Source organism: Musca vetustissima, unplaced genomic scaffold, assembly GCF_032173495.1.
Source record: "Musca vetustissima isolate MV318-11 ecotype Yass unplaced genomic scaffold, APGP_CSIRO_Mvet_v1 utg6369, whole genome shotgun sequence".
Classification (NCBI taxonomy): domain Eukaryota; kingdom Metazoa; phylum Arthropoda; class Insecta; order Diptera; family Muscidae; genus Musca; species Musca vetustissima.
Window position 1 is genome coordinate 257176 of NW_026889093.1, and position 24197 is coordinate 281372.

The window sequence follows — 24197 nt, forward strand, 5'->3', positions numbered from 1 at the left end:
TAAGTGTTTTGAAACTTCCATCTCTATTATGAACATACTTGTCGAAAACAAAAACATTTACTTGACAAACTGAATTCTATTTAATATACAATATTTTGTGTACAATATGGCAACATTTCCTTTTATACCTGCTGATCGATAAACAAGCTAATCCATGCAAAAGCTCAATAACTTCAAAACACACACAAAGTGTATGAAAGAGAACGAGAGACACAGAAAAAAAACAAAAGGGAGACAATCACTTGCAAAAATTTGTTTACAAAACAAAATTTTTGTGTTTTCTTTTTTGACAACAACAACAAAAACTCTCTTCACACTCACACACACCAATAAAACCTCACTCAATTACTCATGAATCTGTGGCCAAAGCAGAGAAAACAAGTCAAATTTGCAGGTGAAGTGGAGAACGAACAACAAACAAAAAGAAAATACGATTAAAAAAATAACACATCAAAATGCATAAAAAATTGACGACGACGAAACAATCAAAAATGAAAAATGGATCACTCTCTCTTTCATAAATGGTATTCAGTTTTGTATTTTTTTTTCATTGAATTTAAGTTATACACTTTTTTTAATTGATTGAAATTATAACTGTTTTATTTTTATAAATTTTTAACTGTAATTTTGTTGATTTTTCATTGATGATTTTTTTTTTTTAACAAAAAGAGAAATTAAAATTATTCGATTTTTTTCGTAGTGATCTTGAAGAATTATACTGTAGAAATAATATTATATTATTAAAAATTGCAATAATTTTTGTTGTCTTTTTTCACATTTTTAATATAAAACAAAAAATTTCAAACTTACGTTTTTTATAAAATTTAAATAGTTATTTTTTTATAAAATACTATAAACAGTTTATGAATATTGTTTGAAAATTATTTTTTTCTTTTAATAATTATTTTTTAATTCACGAATTGCACTCGGATGGTCGGTTGGTTCCTTGTGTGGTCTTTTGGATATTGTTGCTGTTTAATGAATGCGCTACGCTGCGGGGCTACGTGTACACAGATACGAAACTCAATTACCCAAAGTCAGTGTACTTCGTTTCGTTCGTTGTTGGAGAGCTTAAACAACAATTACAACTACAAACGCACACACACATAAGCAGCAAGAAAAAGCCAACCCACCAATATTTTTGAAAATATTGGCGACGCCAACAACAACAAGAGTGGATGAGAATTTGTTTGTTGATATTTGCTTTTGCCCCGTTATATTGTTGTTGGTATTTGATTGCCTCTCTCTCTCGCGTTCACTTGAACTTGATTGTTTTTGTTGTTTTTATAAAGAAAACATACAGGGCAGTATGTGTGTGTGTTCGCCTGCATATAATATTTTTTTGTATCTGAATTGTTGATAAATATGCACACACAGATACTAACCTAACCCACACCCATACATATTGTAATGCAAATGATAAATGCAGACGTATGTATGTGTGAGGGGATATAAACAAAGGATGATTTTTGTTTTTTTTTAGCATAAATGAAATCTATAATAGAATACAATTGGAAATTAAAAATCTAAATAAAATCATAGTTATTTTTTAAAATTCTAATTGTTTTATGTGAAGAATATTAAATAACATAATTGAAATTAAAAAAAAATCACTATTCTCCTATTTGTTAATAACGAAATAAAAGTTGTTCACTCACACAATTGCAGCTCTTGTCATTTGACAACTTTGTGGTCGCTCTTTTAAACATTTCTCTCTTCTACACCAACACAGCAATGTTGTTGCTTTTTGTTTTCGTTTTAACACAATAACAAAACACACACAAAAATTTGCAATCAGCTGATGACGTTTATTTTTCAAAACAAAATGTACGAAAACAAATGGATTTGTTTGTAAATAACTTTTGCTTTGTGTTTGTTTGGAATTACTTATTATTTTTTGAGGTTATGTTTAAAATTTTGTCATAATTTGTATTTTGTTAAGAAATTAATCAACAATATGAAATACAATTTAATGATGATGTCAATTATAATTCTCAATTTGTCTCTGACAAGAAGTGTAATAGCAAAATAATTGAGTTTTTTTAAGAAATTTATAAAATGTACTTATTGTTGCTGGTTGGCGTTTGTATTCTCATTTTTCTCATTTGCTCTTATTCTTATATGAATGTTAAGAGTTGCCATTAGTCTGTGCAAATGATTGAAATTAAAAAAATACCTCAAGGGAATGAAATTCCAAGTAGGAGCAAGGTATAATTTATAATATTCTTGGATCCATTATTAAAATATATTTGTTTCGAGCCCAACGCTTTCAAAGCGTCGATCGATTGGAATTTCTATGTTATAGTCCATTTACATTGTACTTGTTTCGATTATAATCGTTAGCCCCACACATAGTTCCTGAAGCATAGAAAGTAGGCAGGGTTGTCCCGCTACTGAAGTCTAACAAGGATGCCAACAGAGGTGGAGAGGGGACAATGACACTTGAAGCCCTACTTTTGCCATCGATGAAAAGAAATTTTCCAGTAGCTCAACATAGATTCCGTAAAACGCCGAACAGGTATGAATGCGCCATGACCTAGGATAATGTGGATGCCAGAATGAAACAGGGAGTATTTTCCATCTGAGGAATATATAAAAATCAATCACCACATTCACAACCACACTGTTTACCAATTTGACTGAAATAAATCTCCCGCTGAATATAATAATCAATGGAGATCCGATTTCGGCCACCATTTACCCCAAGATACTGGATTCGACATACGTTTAAAGTCTGTGCAAATCACAAAGATTAGAAGTAGGTTCAATGTCCTCAAGTCGCTGGCCGGCAGCACTTAGGTATACATTGTTGGCCTTTTATAAATCAATATACCTGCCAATGGCTAGCTATACGGCGCTATTGCTTGCGAATAAGTTCAGACGTTAAGAACTGCCAGAACTCCGCCCTAAGAACTGCAATAGGATCATATCATATCCGTAGCTGTTTGGGTTTTATCGTTGGCAATACCCCTGCCAAAGCTTATGGACAGATTTGATGATCTAGAGACCTATCAGACTGGTAGTATTTATATAAGTACAGGCAGTGTTACCGCTGGCAATTTTGAAAAAGTTGCACAAAAAGTAGTTCCCTTGAAAAAAGTTGGTAACATTTCAAAAACATTTCGTTCATAAATAGGAGTCGAAGCAGAGGTGAGAATATCCCATTCTGTAGTGCGCCTTTGTCGATAGTTTTCCCCGCGAAGCACTCTAGAGCCGAAAAGTAGAATCATGAACACATGCAGATGATTTCACTTTTCGGGTAAAAACTTAAATACTCGGCATAATCCCCCATTTGAAGATCCCGATACATTTTAGGTACATACAAAAAAACTTCTTCATTTTGTTTTGACGCAGTTCCACATAAAGTTCAGTCCCTTTTTAAACGTCAATTACATTAGAAATTTTTGCCGGGTGAACCTCCTCTATGAGGATTTCTTTAACATATACGTAAAGGAATTGACAATTTAGATCTACTGCATATAATACGGTATAATGTAAACGTACTATTACATATCTATCAAGCACATTTTCTAATAAGTAGTGTATCTTGCCAAGTCGGGTTCTTAGTCTTGATTTAGATTAGGCGAGTTTACTTGCGCAAGTCTTTGTTTGTAGGAGAGAGGGGAATAGAAATGAAAAAAAATTGCTCGTACCGACAATTTTCTGGCAATTCGTTTTGTGTGTTTCGTATTTGTTGACATTTTATATAGATTTAAATGTGAAAAAACAACAAATAGAAAAATATTTTGGAAACCGAATTGCCTTGTATAAACGCATGAAGCAAGTTCAAAAGAGAACGACAAAAATTGCCGCAAGTAAACTCGTCTAATCTAAATCAAGACTTAGTTAATAAACTTCTTTGCAAAAAATGTCAATATCGGCTCATGTTTTGACAAAGTGGTCCCAGCCCATTTTCTGTATTCTGAAAGTTTTTGCCGAATTTTTCAAACTATGTATCTGTTATTTGCTATTTTTACGCATCTCTTGTCTATAAAAAGTTCGGCCAACCTGAACTTAGTCTGCTTTTCCACAGGCAAATTTTAATTTGGCAAATACTGAGTTTGTAGGCGAGAGGGGTGCGAGGAAGAAAAACAAAAATTTGCCTGTTCAGAATTTGCCGTACACGCAAATTCTGGTTTGCTCTGTTCGTTGAAAACAATTTTGCTGACATTTCCTTTTGAACCTATTCGCTTTACTGACACACAACCGGTTTTTGTTTACAAACCTGTTGCTTTAATTTGTGCAAGTGAAATTTAATTTTTAATTTTTGCAATTTATATAATAAAATATATAAAAAATAAATAAAATATTAAAAAAAATTTAAAATGCAAACACTTTTGACTTTTATTTTCTTTCTTTTGTATTTTGATTCGCAAATTTGGCAAAGAAAAATTTGCTAATGGAAAAGCAAGCGAAAATTTCAAAAGAGAAAACAAAAAATTTGCCAAATAAAAATCTGCCTGTGGAAAAGCAGACTTATCGACGTTTTATGTTTTGTTACTTCCCACTTTAATCGAAACTATGAAACCTGGCAACCCTAGATTATCTCTGAGAGCTTTGACAAGTTAAAAACAAAACAAATTATAACAATCCGAATTGAAAAAACGTCCGCGAGATACCCAAGACCAACCATATAGTGATATGCAAATTGTTCAATATTTTAACTTTTTTAATTTTCTTGTTTTTCCTCCCCTAGCAATTGTTGTCAATATTTTTTGTTCTGCATTTGTGTGGTTGTTTTTATACATTGTTGCATAGTAGTTTTTGTGTTGTCTCGTCTTGTTAGCTGTTACGTTATGAGAGAGCTTTTGGAAGAGAAGAGCGGACTGGAAGGGGAAGGAGACAATATGAAAAGTAGAGGTAGGGACTTTACTTAAAAAACAAAAATGTTAGTAGGTGTGTGGGTTCGTTGTTCGCTGATTATGAAGTGCACTATAAGTGTCTGCCCCTACCTACCCCCTATTTATCCCTACCCTACCTACCTAATTCAGATGTGCACTGCACACAGATACAAAAAACACATACACTCACACACAGTGGCATTGACACGAACGAACATCGCTGTGTTTGTTTTGGTTTAACACAACAAAAAATACACTTTTTTCAAGGTCACAAGGCACGTCAAGAACAAAACAATTACTAACACAAACATAGACCAAATGTCTGTCAAAGAAATGAAAATGAAAACAAGAAAGTCCACAGACACATGCACCCACATATATACATTCGGCCAAACATTTATAAATATGGGATAAATCGACCAAAAAGAAAAACACGGATTGTGATGGGAGACCCTTAACTGTTTTTTTTTTCTTCACCGACCAGCTTCGACGTTGACGACGACATGTGCCGGACGGACACTCTGCTTGTGTGCCAGAGTAGTTGTAATGTTTGTAATAATTCTAGGTCGGACATTTGTTGTCTGACTGGCGAGAGAAAAAGCTTTTTGGAGAAATGGGGGCAAGGTGGGAAGGACATTGCCACAGTCAAGGACAGGTGTATGGTAAAAAAGTTCATCGTCAGGGTCATGGATATTCGATTTTTGTTTTGTTTGTATGTTTATTTATTTGTTTTATTAATCAGTATTGATTGACCGTTATAGAGAACGTTGTTATATACATATGTATGTAAGTATGTGTGCATATATGTAACTATATTTTCCTGTCATTCCGACAATTTGTCTCGCCTTTTCATTTGAACTACAATATGTTTTTATCATTTACGACAAGTGTTCCCTATCCCCCCGCGCTCTATTGTTTAGCTGTGATGTTGGTGGTGGACGACAAAAGACCTGTCTGTCATTCCTATAGTGTTTTATTTGCAAATGGTGTAAAAAAAGACGGAAATAAAAGCTTGCGGTCAAAGACTTTCAACAATTTAATTTTAAACAAAACAAAATGAGACATTCATGCATTCATTCTCATTCGCATATGTCGTTCGTTGTCTGTTTTATGCATTCCGAGTTACGTTTTATTTCATTATTGTTTTTTTGTCTTTAATTTTCAAATCGATTTTTCTTTTTGAGATTTTTGTTAAATCTTAGCAGTACACACATGCATATTATCTAAAGTACATACATACATTTGTGATAGTTATATGTATGGGTATATGCAGTTTTATAAATAATATATAAATATTTTTGCTTTTTAGCTATCTAATAAATATTGTTGTTGTTTTTTTATTGATTAGAGTACAACAACCTTTGCAGAGAAACGCGCCCACCAATACACATGCACGTAACAAGTTCACCAATACGATTGTGTAGATAAAATAATACTTCAGAACGCAACCTGTAGTCACGCTACGCGCGTTTTACGTGAATGTAGTAGCAGTGCAAAAAATAATAATTAAAATTCAAGAAAATCCAGAATCGAACGCCTGAACAACAATACGAAGTCTTTTGGCGACATTTCTATGGGAAACGTATTCAGTCCGATTTGCCGTATTAGTCAAAATATTCTAATTAACTATGTGTTAATATTTCACAAATTCGACGTGGAGTGCATCGCGAAAAGAGTATATCGTTTTACTTGAATATTTGTATAAGAATGAATTTGTATCATATAGTACCATAAAGAGCTGGGTTAAATAATTCAATCGTCGTATATATCCGCACAAAAACTAAAAACTAATGTTATGCTACGCAATGATATAGCCAGAGCCCCCGAAATTACATTTTGTCACAGTAAATTTATGTTTGCAACAGTGATTATTTTCATTTTGTACTAACGGGACCCCCGAAATGAAATCCTGTATTCGTTGCTGATGCTACGGAACATTAATGCCTCAATGAGACATACAGTGATATAGAGGAATCCTTGGTCACCTAGCGCTAACGTACAGTTTGACATTTGCTCATAAATTGATACAATATTGGACAAATCATTTGCAACTGAAATTTATTTGAAGTTGTAAAATATGTGACAACTTGGTATTTTTTCAACGTTGTAGGTTTAACTAAAACTAATTGTATTTTCCCAGAAATTTTTGGTATTTTGCTGTAAAATTTATTGATAAAATAGATTACTCGATATTAGCTGGATCAAAACATATGCAACTCTGACGAATTTAAAAAATACCGTTATTATATGTACCATAGTTTATATTTTTTGTAAAGTTTAAGTATTTTTGAGTGTTAAGAAGTAGTTTTAATAAACATTTTTTTGGATGAACACAACGGACCTAACCGGTCTCAGAGTGCACATCCCAAAACCTAACCTAATAAACATTTAATAAAAAATTGTAATATACAGTCACAAACAACCATATAGAAGTGAAAAGCGATAAATTCGAGTTGGGGTTAATAAAACGCATATTGTGGAGTAAAAAACTCATTGTTGGCGATTATACGATTGGAATGTGACTAAGAGAGATGTCTGAAGAATATTATGTCTCCAGAAGTTCAATATCGCATGTAGTTTAGAAGTATAATGCCACAAATCCAGTTTCTTTCACCCATATAGAAGGAAGTCCATGTAGGCGGTCAAAACAATAATTTGTTACAAGTTCCCAACTAGCAAAAGTCGTTCTGCAAATGCGCTTATTTCATCTTGTCTTCAAATGAAGCGGTGTAGAGGTTAGGGTTGACAACTCAGTCATGACATGTTTTTGGCAACCCTGCAAATGATGTTGTTGCCTATATCGTCTACCTATCAAACATTTGATTCCTTCTGTCTCGACGCAAGGGTCATCGACCCAGTTTCAACCTCATTTGCATTCTACTTTATTAAATACACATATTAATGCTGTAAATGCTAAGAGAATTTCTGTAATTTCCGGACTCATTAACTGCCGAACCACTTGACATAGGCGGCCAAAATTTTGCATCCATGTTTTTAATGTCAAAGCAAATATAGAAATCCAAAATCCAATCCAATATAGAAATCCCTGGGTCCAAGTTTCGATATAGCCCCATATAACCGTATCTACCGATTTAAGGTATTTTTTGTCTATTAGACTCCATTTACAACCCGGAAAATATCATCTCTAGTTCAAATCCATGTTTCGGAGGTGCCCTATTCGAAGTGGAAAAGGTGATTCTAGAATTAGTTTGAGCGCGCATGAAAAAAGTGTATAAAACGGCATTTACATTAGAACTCCTTACCGAGTTAACATATTTTATGAGGATTTATTTGGCATATATACAATGGAATTGACAATTTATACCCACAGGGTTAACGAAATCCGGTATAATGTAATCGTACTATAAGACCTGTTGTAGAATACTTTGAAAAATAATAAAACCATTTGTGATCTTAAATTTTCGCATTTTCATTATTAGGACAGAAATATATAGTAGCTCTCCCTAGCCTTTGTTCTCAGATATCAGGAACATAAGGTCCTCTTTTTTAGAGGACAATCATCTTATTTAACTGACTGTCGAATGTCCTCCACCTGTCATCTATTTCTATAATCGGTTATCTTTGCAATCTACATTCAAACAAATTAATAAATTTTATGAAATTTCAGTGAAATATTTAGTAAATGTATTTTCAGGATTTTTAGACCCACATTCCAACCGAATTATCTGTTATTTTATATTTTGAGTTCATATTGGGTAACAAATTTCAATAAAAATTAAATTTTGGTAATTTTTGGGTTTCTGGACACATTTTGGCTGTTTCTGGACGAATTGGCTGTAATTTGATATTTTGAGTTCTATGTTTTTAGGTGTCTCCAAGAAACACACCTTTTAATTTTTTTTATTTTACAAAAATATGCCTTCAAAAGTGAATGTAAAAAGTCCCAAACGACTCGCAATGTTTTGAATGCCCAAAGTTTGGCCGACATTTTTACTTGTTTAATATTACTTAAGCCTATGGAGAAATATACCTTAAAATTATTAACTAATTTATGTCCCATAAGAAGCACCACATGACAACATGTCACAGAACACAAATACAATCATTGTGTTTTCCGATCGTCTAAAACCACATAAATGTGAAATGTATGTAGGGTATTTTAGAAAAACAAACAAAAATTTCATAATAATAAAAAATGAATGCAGTAAAAAAAATAGCAAAAAAAAGGCGCTGATAAAATGGCGCAGTAAATTTTGTTGTTATGCCTTATTTGTTTGGTTTTTAAAACAACAACAACAATATAACTGTTTATATATTTTGGTCAAGATTTCATTGGATACTTCTAAAATGTATGATGATGATACATACATACATGTGTGACAAAACAATTTTGTACTGTTTGAGAAGCTATGTTGTGAGTATCTTTTTGTTTTCTTTTTTGCAAAATCTAATTTCTCACTTTATTTTGATCGAGAGATGCATGACAAAATACGAAAAAAAAACTAAATGTTTGCGCTCTCTTACTTGACCGTGTTTTTGGAGGTGTTTACCGTTTTTGGATACACATAAACATACTGGGCAGGTAGCAGCAGGGGCATACATTATACAGGTGCACTTTTTGACTTGTTTTCTGATTTAGACGACTCTGACAAAACCAGTTGTTTTTTGCTTGCCTGTGCTTGTGCTTGTTACTGTTTTTGCTTTTCTATATTTTGTTTTGCCTTGTTTACTATCAATTAAGTACAACTTTAAAAGGCCAAATTATGCAGAAACCTAGTAAACGCACACGATCGTTTAAACCACAAATCGCCAACACCAATGTGTTGTGACCGAGATACATACTTCTTATACTGTGATATAAACAAACATATATGCATATACATATATTATCCATGTATAGCTAAAAATAAAGAACAGTTTAAACTGATAAGCCAACCACCAATTCAATTGTAACAAAAAGTCCCCTCCATCCAACCGATGTTATCTATGTGTTATGGTATTTTTAATGTTTTTGCACAGTAGTTAAAAGAAAATGTGAAAAATATGTTACACTAAGACATCAACATCAGCACATAAAAATAATATATACGAAAAAATGTTATACCATCTGAACCCGAAATGAATGATTTGGAATTTAATCACACTGAACAATATATGTAACATTCAATTCAAAATTCAATAGAATATTCGGCTTATCCATTATTCATAAACGGAGTGGGATGTTGCTTGAAAAACCTACCCTGGATGAGATAAAAAACGGTATAGAAATAGGTGAACAATGTCAGCGATAATTCCTTCCATATATCTTATAATTTCCCCACATGCAAACATGACATAAGTTATGTCTCCTTTTAATAAGAATTTCCCAAAGTACATACAGCAATGTTTTGATTATATTTTATATTCGGCCTAGTCTTTGTAAGACTGAGTATACGGTTTTAATCGAAACCATACCGGCAATGTCAATTCAAATAATTTTGAAGTAAGAAACTTGATCTTGGAGTGATGAGGTTCTTTTCTATTTTGTTTGTAGAGGAACATAGAATGTGATGAGTTTTTTACCTACCTCAACATGTGTAATCTCTAAGAATAGATTCAAAACATTGATTTCTATGGGTAGGAAAGAGTTAAAGGTGACTGTAGGGATCATCACAGATCATTACATAATCAGGTCTCTCTTTTCAAAGTCGAAAATGTTTATGTCAAAGCTTCAAATGTATGGTAGATAGGAAATAGACACTCTAACGTTCCTCTACCACAACCTTGTCATGACTTGGCGACCACCCCTGACCACTACCTATTTCGTTCTTGCTATCCACCTACACGGTTTCAGGGAATCATATAGCACAACAACGGCTTTGCAAGAAATTACTTCCAAGATTGCGAATGACCTAAATCAGCGACGACCGCCTGAACGGACCATTGTGGCAGTGATATCAAGCGTTGACTTCCCAACTAACTTAGTGAGCGGCAGGTCTTCGCCAAAATCAAAATATCGCAAGATCAAAGTGGGAGTACGGTTTCCCATTTTGTTAAACATGTATATTGCGAAACTCCCCATTCCTCCACCTGATGTTTCAGTAGTGTAGCACGCCGATGAGTGTACGATTGTTTCGATCAGCGTTAACATTGACGATTTAGCTTCAAAAATGTCAAACTATTTAGCCACCATCAACAAGCGTTATCTAAAATTACCCACTGCAAAGTGCTGCCCCGTCTGAACATCTTTCCTTAGCGACACACATTGGAGATCCTTGTAAACAACTCAAAATAATGCACTTCGAATTGCAACCGGCTGTGTCCAGATGACGAGCGTCGATCACCTCGATGAGGATACCAGGATGCTGTCAGTCGAGCACGTAATGTTTTGTTGACTAGACAGTTCCTGCTGGTATGCTATCTGCCGGGTCATCCCAACCATCACACAGTGAAGGCAGATCGACCTCCGCGACACATCCGTCAAGACTTCAGGCGCTATAGTGATGGCATTCAAGACGTCATTTCATTGGGCATCAACAGATTGTCAATAGCGAACGCGATGAAATCCGTGCATCAACTTGAAGAAGTTTCTCCATCGTCTGCTCGTGTTAACGAAACTAAACTAAATTTTCGGTGCAAAATGTTGAACGCTTCCTAATTATTGTTTGCCCGTAACATTTCCAAGGCTATGGTTAGATTCAACATGCATTGTGGTATTCCAGGTGAAAACTTGCCCTTCAGCTTGAAGAACCGTTACAAGCTTACAGCCATTTTCACCACATTCACCGTTTTGGGTTTCGGCTCACCCTTCTTTATTGTCAGACATCAATTGTTGAAGGCCTAAACAACAAGGAGCATAAATTTTAGTTTATTTGTTTGGTGTTAAGGCAAAAGTGATGTCAAATCATTAACCAAAAATTGGAAATGATTTATAAAACGTAAAGTTAATTCAAATAACACGAAATATAAGTCACAGATAAACCAAAAAAGGAAAAAACAACTGACAGTCTTCGAAGCCACAAATGTCTACAGATGCAATAAAGTTCTACTCCAACATCCTCCTGCAATTTCAGTGAAAGGCTTCTTCCTAGGCAAATTCGTTCGATTTTGGCACAACTAAGGTCCGCATACAGCATTGTTCTCAACTCGTATCGCATTGTCCCCGGAACCATAAACAGGCGTCCCTCCTGCCAGCAAATCCCTCACGACACACACCACCTATTCAATTGTCCATCCGAGCCTACAAGTCTATTGCCTATTGACTTATGGCTAAAGCCAATAGAGGTGACACAGTTTCTTCAAATCCGAATTTCTAATTAATATAGTTTTCTTGTTCCGTTTTCTATCAATATTTTCAGGAAAGAGCTTTCAGCCAACCAATTTCAACAACAGCTACCTATTCCTTCACTCTTCCTCTATTTTTTCTTTAGTTATTTGATAGTTTAATTTACGAAAAATTGTCTTAAAGGGACCTCACCCATTCTCGACTTCAAATTTCGACGAGTTTCTACCGGCTGGCAAATAAGCTTACATTATAGTACGTTTACATTGTACCGGATTTAGTTAACCCAATGGTTTTAATTGTTAATTCCATTAACGTAACGGTCAAATAAATCCTCATAAATTAAGTTAAACCTGCAAAAAATCCAATGTAAATGCCGTTTTAGTTTCGTTCGTTCACTCAATAATTTGTACAAATTATTACAAAATGCTTATCGTTTACTCAAAAGTCCCGTAAAAGAAAGTGAATTGAAAGAACAGATTTGACTGTTGTTTTACTGAGTATTCGCAAATTCTTACATGAAAAATTTACTCAGTAAGAATTTTCTTGAACCATCAGATGATATTTAATCAGCTGTTTTGTTAAGTTTTCTGAAAAAAAACTGTTCTCAAGCAAATTGATTGTTTTGTGAATTTTATTTTAATTTTGTATCATAAAACATTAAAATGGTTGAAGAAAATGCAAGTATTAAAAAATCCTATTCAAGAATTTAAAGACTATATTAACACGGAAGATATATATATATATATATAAACATGCATAATATAAATATTGTTATTGAACATTTATTCGAGGTCTTTTATTGAAAACTTTTCATTTTTTAGCGACTTTTTGTCAAAACGTATGGATGTGTGCATGTACGTAGTCATCATTTGTTGTTTTTCACTGCATGCGTGTATATGTTTGTAAGTCCGTACGTACATGTCATCACATATTTAATGTACAAAATGAGATAACAATTTACCTATTCCTTAAAAACAAAAGAATTTAAAAATAAACAAAAATATAACCAAAAATACTTTCATTAATCAAGGCTAACAATTTATGTTTTAATTTCTTCAATTCAATTTTTTTGCAATAGAGATCTTAATATAATTAAAAATATTTTAAAGGAATTCCGTAAGAGGGCGGCCGAAGAAGTGAAGATCACTACCAACACAAACAAAAGCAAATCAAAATAAATAAACAGAATAATAAAAATGTTTGCATATCATCCCACAAAAAGGGGATGGGGTGTTAAATAAATAAAAAATAAATAATAATAAATTGTCCACATTTTGACTTGATTGACTTGACTTTTTTTCAAATCTCATTCATAAAAAAACTATTGCGTTTTTTTAAGTTTGTTTTCTTTTATCTTTTGACACATATTCCAAGTTTAATTTGTATACTTGTTGTTGTTAGTTTATTTTATTTTTATACACACTTACTATTTTTATGCACTTAATTTTCTTGATATTTGTTTATTAATTGGAAATTATTAATTTGCTTCTGTTATCGTAGCAGAAAAAAAAACAAATAGCCAACCCGAGCCTGTGTGACAAGCAGAAATAAACGAATCCAAATAACAAAATAACGACAATCATCTGTAAAAAGTCAACGTCAACAAAATCAGTCAGAGATGGGATTGTGAAATCGACAAGAAATAACTTGAATAAGAAAAAAAGTGAAAGAAATAAAAAAATACAAAAATATAAATTAAAAATATAATTATAAATGAAAATCTACGGATTTTGAAGATCCTGTTCGACAATACATACAGTGGTTGTCACGTAATTAAAACATTAACTGTGGTAAAAATTTGTTGATCAGCCCTCGTTCCGTTGGAAGTATTTTTAATTCAGAACACTTAGATATACTGCACTTAAGATATTTAGTGGGAAAATAGTAAATTATTGCATGTATTTTTTTCATAAATAACGCTTTTTATGAAAAAACATCGATTTGAAGTGGACACATAAATAAATCATTGTTTGATTTTTTTACTTTACTGCATTTTTTGAAAATATTTAAAAGAATTCTTAAATTTTTTAATTTAAATAAACTATGAACCGATGATATAATTTACAGATAATAAATTTAAAAAAAAATCTGTAAAATCTATCAAAACTAGCAAAAAAATTGTACAGTACATCTAACATTCGCAAAATCACCCTTAACCTTTTGTGGCCCAATGTTGCCTACAGGCAACATAATGTTTAAGAGGTTATATTTAATAGGTGGATACTAAATGTATATTTTTGGACCACATATGTCAAGAGCTGATTATGGACGACACATATCAAAAAATCTAAAAAATTTCAATTTTTGGTCAAGTTATACTCTTTTCAATACATATATGAGTGCAAAAATATGTACAGTACGAATTTGTGTGTACAGTCTGTTTTAAACATTTGAAATTAACGGTTAACTATGTAAATAGTACCAAAAACTACTACTACATCACTGATATTAATACCTTATCATACAACCAATACTTGACGATGATCTTGCTTCTCATAAGTAGTACCTAATGGTGTTTCTACACGATATGTATTTTACATATGTGCTGTCACTTTTTTACATATGGAAATCGAACTCGTCATGTGAAACATACGGAAATTTCAATGTGTCAAAACGATATGCAATTACATATGTATTTTTTTCCGAATAGGACGCGCTCTATTTTCGTATGTGAAACATAAGGAAATCAGCTGTTTGAATGAAACACATTGTTGGAAGAAAATATTTCAATTGTAATTCAGAAAAAAAGGATGAAAAGGCAACAATTACAAATTATTATTTTGTTTGTAGGTGTTTAATAAAAAAATGATGTTGATTTAAGAAAAAATAAAAGTGATTTTTTGTTTATAGGTTATGTCATATGTAAAATACATATGCCGATTTGAACAAAAAAATAAATGTTTTGTGTATGCCGCTAATTTTGACACACATAAGGAATTACATATGGATGAAATAAGTGACAGCACATATGTAAAATACATATCGTGTAAAAACACCATAAGCTCAATTTAATTTCAATAAAATCAGCTACACTTCGAGTCCTGGACCACCCGGCTCTAATTCGTTTAGCGAACACTGAAGGCTTATGATCATTACCCACGCTTGCCCAAGTTGATGGACTAGATCATAAGCTAGAAGTAGTTCCTAAAAAAGAAGTAGCCAACATTATTGTAAATCTTGTTGTTTCGAGTTTCTTCACTGGCTTCCAACGTGGGGCAAGTATCATTGAAACCCAGGGAGCTTTCTTCAAAGTGAGTTTTTCGTCGATATTGGATTTGCTTTTGTTGATATTGGATTGTATTATTAAGGAACATATTTAATATATAATATTATTAAGGAACATATTTAATAAGGAATTTAATAAGGAACATATTGCAAATATGATAATAATATCCTAGACAATTTGTACCGCTTCGGATGGTGACAAGTTGAAATAAGCGAATTTTTCAGTACGGTTTTATTGTAATCACATCTGTATATGGAGTATACGCAATTTTGCTCATTGGAAATATGCAATAAATTATTGTTTTTGACCATTTGTATGGACAAATTATCAGTACCTTGGCTTTTGTTTCGACCATAAAAATGTTTTAAACCATTTTCACAAAGCTATATTCAAAAAGAAGCTCGATGTTTGGTTGCCACACCAGTTAACAGAAAAAATAGAATGGATCGAATTTCCATCTGCCTTGGCCAAACGGATTAAGATAGACCAATTTCTTAAACGGATGGTAACTGAAGATGAGAAATGGATCACATACGATAACCCTGTGCGAAAACGATGTTGGTCAAAGAACGGTGAAGCACTTTAACCGGTGGCCAAACCAGGACTAAGGTCCCAGAAAGTTCTGCTATGTATTTGGTAGGACTTGAAGGGGATTATTTATTAGGAGTTGCTTCCATATGGCCAAACGATAAATTCTTATATCTACTGTCAACAACTGGACCGTTTGAAGATAGCAATTGACCAGAATCGGCCAACAGGAGGTGTCGTGTTCTACCAGGACAACGCTAGGACACACACATCTACAGTGACTCGCCAGAAACTTCGGGACACGAAGAGATTATCATCTTTTTCTTGCTTTGCAAAATTTCTTTAATGATACAAAATTTGTGTTAAAACCGACTACTAGATTTTTTTTTTGCAAATAGAGAGCAAGACATCTATGAGAGAGACAATATGAAGTTACCTTTAAAATGGCAACAAATCATACAACAAAATGGTGGATATTTGCCCCAAATCATTCCGAACCATGTTAAATAATGCACATAAAAATAATATAGTACATATAAAAATAATGGATTTCTTTTTCCCCAACCTAATATATTGTGATACCAAATCGTATTGTGTGTCAAACTAAATCAGCTGATTCCCCACAAATTGTTTTACTAAGAGTCGTCGATTATCTCAGTAGAATTAATTTCTAATGTTTTTGTCTGGTCAACAATAAACAAAAATAGCAATATATTTGTGCAAACGCATAAAACTTAGCGAAGCTTAAATCCAAATACTCAACAACATCCATCTCTGGCAGAAAAATAAATCAACAGGGAAACAGAGAAATCAAATAAATGAAGCTAAACCAGCTGTTCAGTGTGTTTGTGTTGGTAATGATATGCAATAACAAAAATTGTATAATATTTAGAGAGAGAGAGAGAGAGAAAAGAGAGAGTCACATACAAAACATAAACAAACTTTATCGCTTTCATATATGGGAAGAGTACAACGAATGGAGGGGAATTCAAATCCAAACATTAAAAATAAAACAAATAAATATACATATGTATATAATCAAGTCTATCAAACAAATCAGATGATGTAGCTTTAAATGTTAATACGTTCTATGAATAAACATAGCTTGTGCAAATATAAATCTATGAATTTAGTTATTTTCAAATTGTTTACTGTGGTAAGTGCAGAAAAACAAAACTTTTAGGAAAAAAAAGAGGAATGCAAACAAGAAAAAGAAAACAAACAAATACACTAGTTTACAAAAATATCGAATTATTTAATATACTTAGTATCTAATGAAATTATTGTAAACAAAAAATATATGAATATCATATTACAAGAGGAAGGATTTCAACCCTTCAGTTTTTTAATTTGCACTTCCTGTTTATTCTTTTTTGTATTTTAATTCGAATTCAACAGGCTATCTTGTAACTTGTTCTGCTGGTATTTATTTACAGAGAGCATATATTTTTGTTTATTATCTAAATATGTCATTAATTTTCGTTTATATTTGCGGTCTCCACTGCCATTAAAATGTTGTGATAACTATTATTGAGTTCTTAATAATATTTAGTATTCTATGTTAAACAGGTTGTTTATTTTAAATAAAATTAAAGTAAATTCTTATCATCAGTCTCCTCAGGGAACGTCCATGATATTGAAAACCATGATAATGCAATTAGAATGCTTTGAGGTTTGTTAATGATTGTGTTTTGAGGTTCCAGCAAACATGTCCAAATTTTTGCTGTATAGAGAAAGAATTTTAAACAATTCCGCTAGGACCATAAACATACCTTAAATGGGTCGTGGAAAATTTGTTTTGCACACCAAGAACCAGGAGTGTCAATTTACAACCACCCCGCTATATGGGCTATAATAAAAGATGGACCATAAGCGACTATATATCACCAGCCCTGAGATTTAACGATGTAGATGTCATTATCCCCAGTAGAGACGACTGGAACCGTAGTAACCCTTTTCTGGAGGGTCTGGCTTTTTATACAGACGGATCCAATATGGAAAAATTTACAACGGCTGACGTCTACTGTGAAAGGTTAGGCCTTGAAACCTTCGCTATTTGGAAGGCAGCTGAATTGACAAAAAGTCTGGATGCAGAAATCTTTGAACCGGTGACTATCTTTGTGGATAATCAGGCGGCTCTCAAATCTATAAAATCCTGTAATATCAAGTCAGAGGTCATCCTCGAGTGTAGAGCAGTTTTAGAAATACTCACTAACAGCTTTCGGCTGTGCTGGTTACCAGGACATTGTGAAATCTTGGTAATGGCAGACGAACTAGCTGGACGAGGATCTAAATCTACAGATCTAGCAATCGATGACTCAATCAAACTACCCATTTGTCACCGTTTCCGGAATTTTTAGGCTTTCGTTGGCGAACGACGGACTAAATTTGGGCGACTCTGCCAGCTAAAAGAACAAATTCACTGTTGAACCTGAGCAAGGCTGAAATTAGAGTAATGAAAGGAGTTATTACTGGCCATTGCATTATCAGGGTCTTTACCAGTAAGTGGGACCATGATGTTAGTGATTATTGCAGGCTCTGTGACAACGAGGAGGAGACGGAGATAATTGAACATCTCCTGTGTCGCTGTCCAGTTCAGGCATAAAGACGGCACAGATTAGTGGATGTTCACTTTCCACCGTGTGTAAGCTTCTTGTCAACTATGGAACCTGCTTTAATCTACAACGTCATCAGAAACCTGAAGAGGTTGGGACAGTGCAACCCGAGCACGTAATATGTTTTTATCAAAATTTCTACAACCATCGACACTATTTATTGCCTATTTATTTTTTAGCTTCTTGTCTTCTCTATCCCCTTTCTTCCCTACAGATCTCTCCATGTCTCTTCTTGGATGATCACAATGGACCGGACGGTCCCCGAGTGTTGCAGTCATAGTTAGTGATTGCACATCCCCAAACCTAACCTAAACTTAGACCATATATCCAATTGCTAGCAGAAGTAAAAACCTTTTCCTTGAAACATTGGATAATTCATTAGTTCAATCAACCACTAATTTCTCAAGTCATTAGCCGGCAGTATTTGGAAGAACTTATACTATGCGGCTCCAGTGTGGATGGATAAGAAATGTTGACGTAAAAAAAGTAATAAATACTTTTTTCTCTCCAACAGGAAGAACTATAGTTTCGAAACGTATCCTCACCAATTCCCTTCTTCTTCCCACAATTTATTTTTAAATTATTTTGGATATAGACAAAATTTATTGAGGATATTATCATATAAAAAAAAACAAAACTGCTTAACTCTGGGATTTCTGAGGTTAACATTTTGTTTTTGTCGTGCTTGTTTCACATGCAACAATAATTGTTTTTTTTTTTAGTTCTATTTTTATATTCCTCACAACAATGCCAGGGTGTTTTACAGGTGTTTTTAAAGCTTTTTGTCTTTATCGAATTCCAAAACATTTATTTTTTAATTAACAAAATAAATAAAAAAATATAAAAAAACAAACAAAACTCACTGTTTTCTTATAACTAGGTTGATGTTCCACCATTATAGTTCCCCGCCTTGCACAAGGAAGTTCAACGTTTCAAGACATTGATAAACGTTTCATGGGGCACATTAATATTTGCAATTTGACGCATTTTCTTTTTACCCTCAGCCTGTTGGCGTAGAAGTTTCATGCGCCGTGTCACATCACCACCATACTAAAGAAGGAAATAAAATACAGTTATTCACTTGTTTTTGTAATATAAAAAATCAAAATCTAACTTACCAATTTGGCTGTGACATCCTTGCGATAAGCCTTAATGGTTTCTCGGGCCAAAACTTTACTACCCACACACGCCTGTATGGCAATTTGTACCATTTGTTTTGGTATTGTTTCTTTCAATTTCGTGGCCATATCACGGCCAATATCCTTGGCTTTACTCACATGTACAATGCGACAAAGTTCCTCTACCGGCCGTCCATTTAAATGTATATCAAGGCGTACTAAATTTGTTAAATGATAACCATAATCTTCATAATTAAAACTAGCATAACCGGAACTAATCGACTTCAGGCGATCATTAAAATCCAATATTATTTCACTTAATGGCAGCACATAATTCATCAATATCCGATCATTATCAATGTTAATCGAGCTCTCCTGGACACCACGACGTTCAACACATAAACTAATAATTTGTCCCACAAATTCGGTGGGTGTTATAATTGTACCCTTGACCAAAGGTTCATAGTATTCCTTGATATTAATTGGTTCGGGGAATAAAGCAGCATTTGATATTTCCATAGTATCAGTGCCCATTTGTTTAATCATTTTGGGATTTTTCAATACAATGCGATATGTCACGGAGGGGGCAGTTATAATTGGTTCAGCACCAAATTCTTGTTCCAGTCGTTGGCAAAAAACTTCCATGTGTAAGAGACCTAAAAATCCTAAGCGCCAACCTTGTCCCAACGCAGGACTGGAATCGACTTTCATTGTTACAGCTGAATCGTTTAATATCAACTTATCGATGGCACTACGCAAGGCGACATGTTTCGATTGATCCGATGGAAATACGCCAGCATAAACCATGGGTTGTTGTGGCTTGAAACTACCCACCGGTTCACAGGTTTCATTTTTCAAATGGAATGTATCACCGATTACGGATTCTTTACTGTTACGCATATTCACAGCAATTAAACCGACTTGACCAGCAGATCTACAAATAGGAAGCAAAAAATATCGTTATTTTTGAACAATAATTTGTACAATAGTAATTAAATGGGATCGGGCTTCAAACACATATTTTGGACGCAATAAAATTCTCAACTGATATTAAATTGCGATATTCTTCAATAGTTCCACGAATGAGGTAAAATACAGAGACTGCTCCTTTTCGGGCTATAGAAAGATATTCTTCCGTTCATAGCGAATTCGGCGATAGGTGAATCGGCATAGCTGGGCAGATGAAGAGGTGCAACGTATCGTGAGGTCCTAGTCCACATGCAAGACATGTGTTAGGTATCAATTCTTGCCCAATAGGAATTGAGGCGGATGCACCATCCTGATCTTAGTTGAGCAAAGACTACTCGTGTTTGTCCGCGCAGCTGCTTCTCCTCTGTTGCGATGGATGGAGGGTGGTCTCCGATTATAGTATTCACACGATATTGCTCTACTGCCTGAGCGATTGCGTCCGTGTGAATAGCCTTCAGCCCTGCTTGATAGGCTTCTTGATCTAGAGGTTCACGTTTATATCTTTGGACCTCTCTCACCCTAGATCATGAAGATCTTTCCTGACGTACCTGCTCGGGGGAGTCCTATCCAAAAGACTATGACAGGGATGTTGCCGACGATAGCACCCAAGCAAGTACTGTCTCGACAACATATAATTGTGACGAAGGACGGGTAAGATCTTCGTCGCCCCATGAAAATGGTCCACTGGAGCCATGAGGAGACACCCCGTTGCAGTTCTCAGGGAACTATTCTGCCATCACGTACATTCGCAAACCACACTGGTGCCGCATAGCTTACCACTGACCGGCCTATTGCTTTATAAGATCAACAAGGTATCTTTGACAGCGCCCCAAGTGCTGCCGGCTAGCGACTTGAGGATCTTGTTCCTACTTCCCAGCTTATCGCATTATCCAGTATCTTGAGGAAAGTTACTGGTCGGAATCAGTTCTCCACCGACCATTATGTTCAGTAGTAGCTTCATTTCAGCCGTCAGATGGAAGAAATTTACAAGATCAGCTATGTAGAAGATAAACCTCTCAGATATGTCATCAATAATGGTACCCGACGCCATGATCGTGCAATCATCTGAATACATTACGAAGCCCTGCTGCAGTCACCATAGGTGGTATGTTTCCCGATCTATAATGGGTAGATCCCTGTAGATAACAGAAAATGCTTTCTCCAAATATATCTATGGACATTATTAAATATGCTTAGAGGTGAGCAATTTGGAACATATTTAAAATCTCAGGAAAAGACTAGGAATGCTTTAAAATACATAAGAGTTCTCCTAGTGGTCCCCTGTTACATTGTGCTTGACATACATATAAATTTTCTCATTAAGATGTTTTTGTATTAAAAATAAATACTTACATACACTTGACTTCCGTTTCGGCAGGTCTCAATATGGAAATGCTCTTTACAGGATACACTTTTTTAGTTGAATACAATTGAACATCTTGACCGACTTCCAATTTGCCATTTAATAAATAAATTAAATTTAAGGCTCCACGATAGCGATCGAACCAACTATCAAACAGTAAAGCACGGAAAGGAGAATTACGATCAACTTTTGGTGGAGGTACAACTTCAATTACTCTATTCAATACTTCCGGGACGCCAGTACCCAATTTGGCTGAAATCTAAATAAATATAAATTACAATTATTTTCTAATGAAGTCCAATTACTTACCTTCAACACCTTCTCCTGATCTATGTCAAACAGATTCTTTAAATCTTTGCACACCTTTTCGGGTGCTGCATGTTTTATATCGATTTTATTGAGTACGGGTACAACAGCCAAGTTTCGAGTCCTTGCCAATTGATAATTGGCTACCGTCTGAGCCTGTACACCATGACAGGCGTCTACCAGCAATATGACACCATCACATGCCGCCAAAGAACGTGAAACTTCATTGGAGAAATCCACATGACCCGGTGTATCAATTAAATTCAATAAATATGTTTCATTCTTATAGCTATGAAATATGGAAACAGTTTGAGCTTTAACTGTTATACCACGTTCTCTTTCCACTTGTAAGCTGTCGAGAACTTGGCTACCAGAATTGGCCTTTATTGCACCGGTTAGCTCAAGCAAACGATCAGCTAGGGTACTCTTGCCATGATCAACATGGGCAATTATACTAAAATTACGAATACGCTCGACGGGTATATTGGCAAAATCATTGACGAGATCATTCTTGTTGTTATTTGTATCCTCAGCAGCAGCGGTAGACGAGGATAATAAACGGCGGGCTGTTAGATGTAAACTAAATAAATGAAATAAAATGCATTTAATTTTTGGAATTAGAAGCAAATTGAAAATTGACTTACTTCAATAGGCAGTGGTTATTTTTCAATTTCCATAAGGAAATACTAAACGTTTTTAACATTTTCACAATCTATTTGAGCTGTTACATCAATAATCAAAACACCGGCTGCCCTTTGACAGCTGTTAAGCACGTTCATAATCAGCTGTTTGGCAAAACACAACGCCAACATACATGCAAACACAATGAAAGCAGATTTTACTGTCCCAAATACAAAAAAATTTCGCCAGGCAAGCGAAGATAGTTCCGAACCAAACATAGAATTCAACTTATTTTTTTTATTATTTTTATTAAAGTTATTTAATTTTTTAAATAAATAAACAATGTACACATAACCTACTCTGTCATATTATACGGTGTTGCCATTCATTCTAAATACACACGTCGCCGCCAAAGATGCACCCTGAATTGTAAAAACAGCTGATTAATTTATCTACGGGCTCTTGTTCATGCAATTTTCACACAATTTGTTTACATAAAACTTGGAATTTTCAATAAAAATCTATAAAAAATGCGTTTAACATTGATCCAACTATTCAAAGATACCGTTCCCGGTCATATTTTCCGTGGTAAACGTCGTTTGGTTAAGCCGGTTAGTAAACGTGCCATGGAAACATTACGTCGTGAATATGAACGTCAAGAACAAATTATGCTATATTTGAGGCATCCTTATTTATCGGTGGTATGTATAAATGGAAGTTCCCATAAAGTATATTGTATTAATACAAATGTTTATTTACAGGAGGAATCTGCCGGACACGTCAAGGATTTGAAGAAATCAGAAGCAAAGATAGCCATGTGGAATGATGCTCAAACGGCAAAGAAATTTAAACCACATGTGACCATAGAGGAACGTTTGAGCCATCTCAAAATCAAGGAAGCTTGGGATTAGGTTATGTAAATATGTAATAGTATATATACTTATGATTTTTTGTTAATGTTAATAAATTGCAATAAATGTTAATGAAATGTAAAAAATTATTAGTTTTAGAAATTGTTCCTTTCCAATTTATCCCCATCCTTCCGTCTGTTGAACTCTCATACCTTGATGATGGTTTATGAAATGAGGGAGATGTTTTGATAAAGCCCCCACATAAAGTAATTGGCATTTCGAATTCTTGTAGGCAAACAAATTCTTCCCAGTAAATTGTTAGCCGAATTTTCCAACTCATTTTGATTGTACTAATAATTTAGCATTTCGGGTTCTTAAACAAATTCTCCACAGAAGACGTTTAATATAGGTCATTGTCTTCAGATATCCCCTATATAAGGTATTACCGATTTTCAGTATGTTAAAGGACAAACTTTTCAAGACAAACTTTCAAACTCTTTGTAATAATCTTAGAAAAAATTTCCAATCATATCG

The 24197-nt window shown here is 34.1% G+C and overlaps 3 protein-coding genes across 3 annotated transcripts; 2 read left to right on the top strand and 1 right to left on the bottom strand.

Annotated features, from left to right (window-relative positions):
• Window positions 1-11421: 11421 nt before the first annotated feature.
• Window positions 11422-11699, top strand: LOC133336832 (cytochrome c oxidase subunit 7C, mitochondrial-like). The gene is given in 1 exon segment (XM_061545111.1): window positions 11422-11699. A coding segment is annotated over 1 exon segment (204 nt). The 3' UTR covers window positions 11626-11699.
• A 7660-nt stretch (window positions 11700-19359) lies between these two features.
• On the bottom strand, window positions 19360-22894 carry LOC133336810 (translation factor waclaw, mitochondrial). Its single transcript, XM_061545089.1, has 5 exons — window positions 22836-22894; window positions 22195-22771; window positions 21876-22144; window positions 19554-20487; window positions 19360-19485 (listed from the first exon to the last, which is right to left on the bottom strand). Exons 1-5 carry the CDS (start codon window positions 22892-22894, stop codon window positions 19360-19362), a joined length of 1965 nt encoding a protein of 654 aa, XP_061401073.1.
• A 429-nt stretch (window positions 22895-23323) lies between these two features.
• On the top strand, window positions 23324-23725 carry LOC133336838 (uncharacterized). The gene is made up of 2 exons (XM_061545115.1): window positions 23324-23513; window positions 23574-23725. Exons 1-2 carry the CDS (start codon window positions 23343-23345, stop codon window positions 23721-23723), a joined length of 321 nt encoding a protein of 106 aa, XP_061401099.1. The 5' UTR covers window positions 23324-23342; the 3' UTR covers window positions 23724-23725.
• The last annotated feature ends 472 nt before the right edge of the window (window positions 23726-24197 follow it).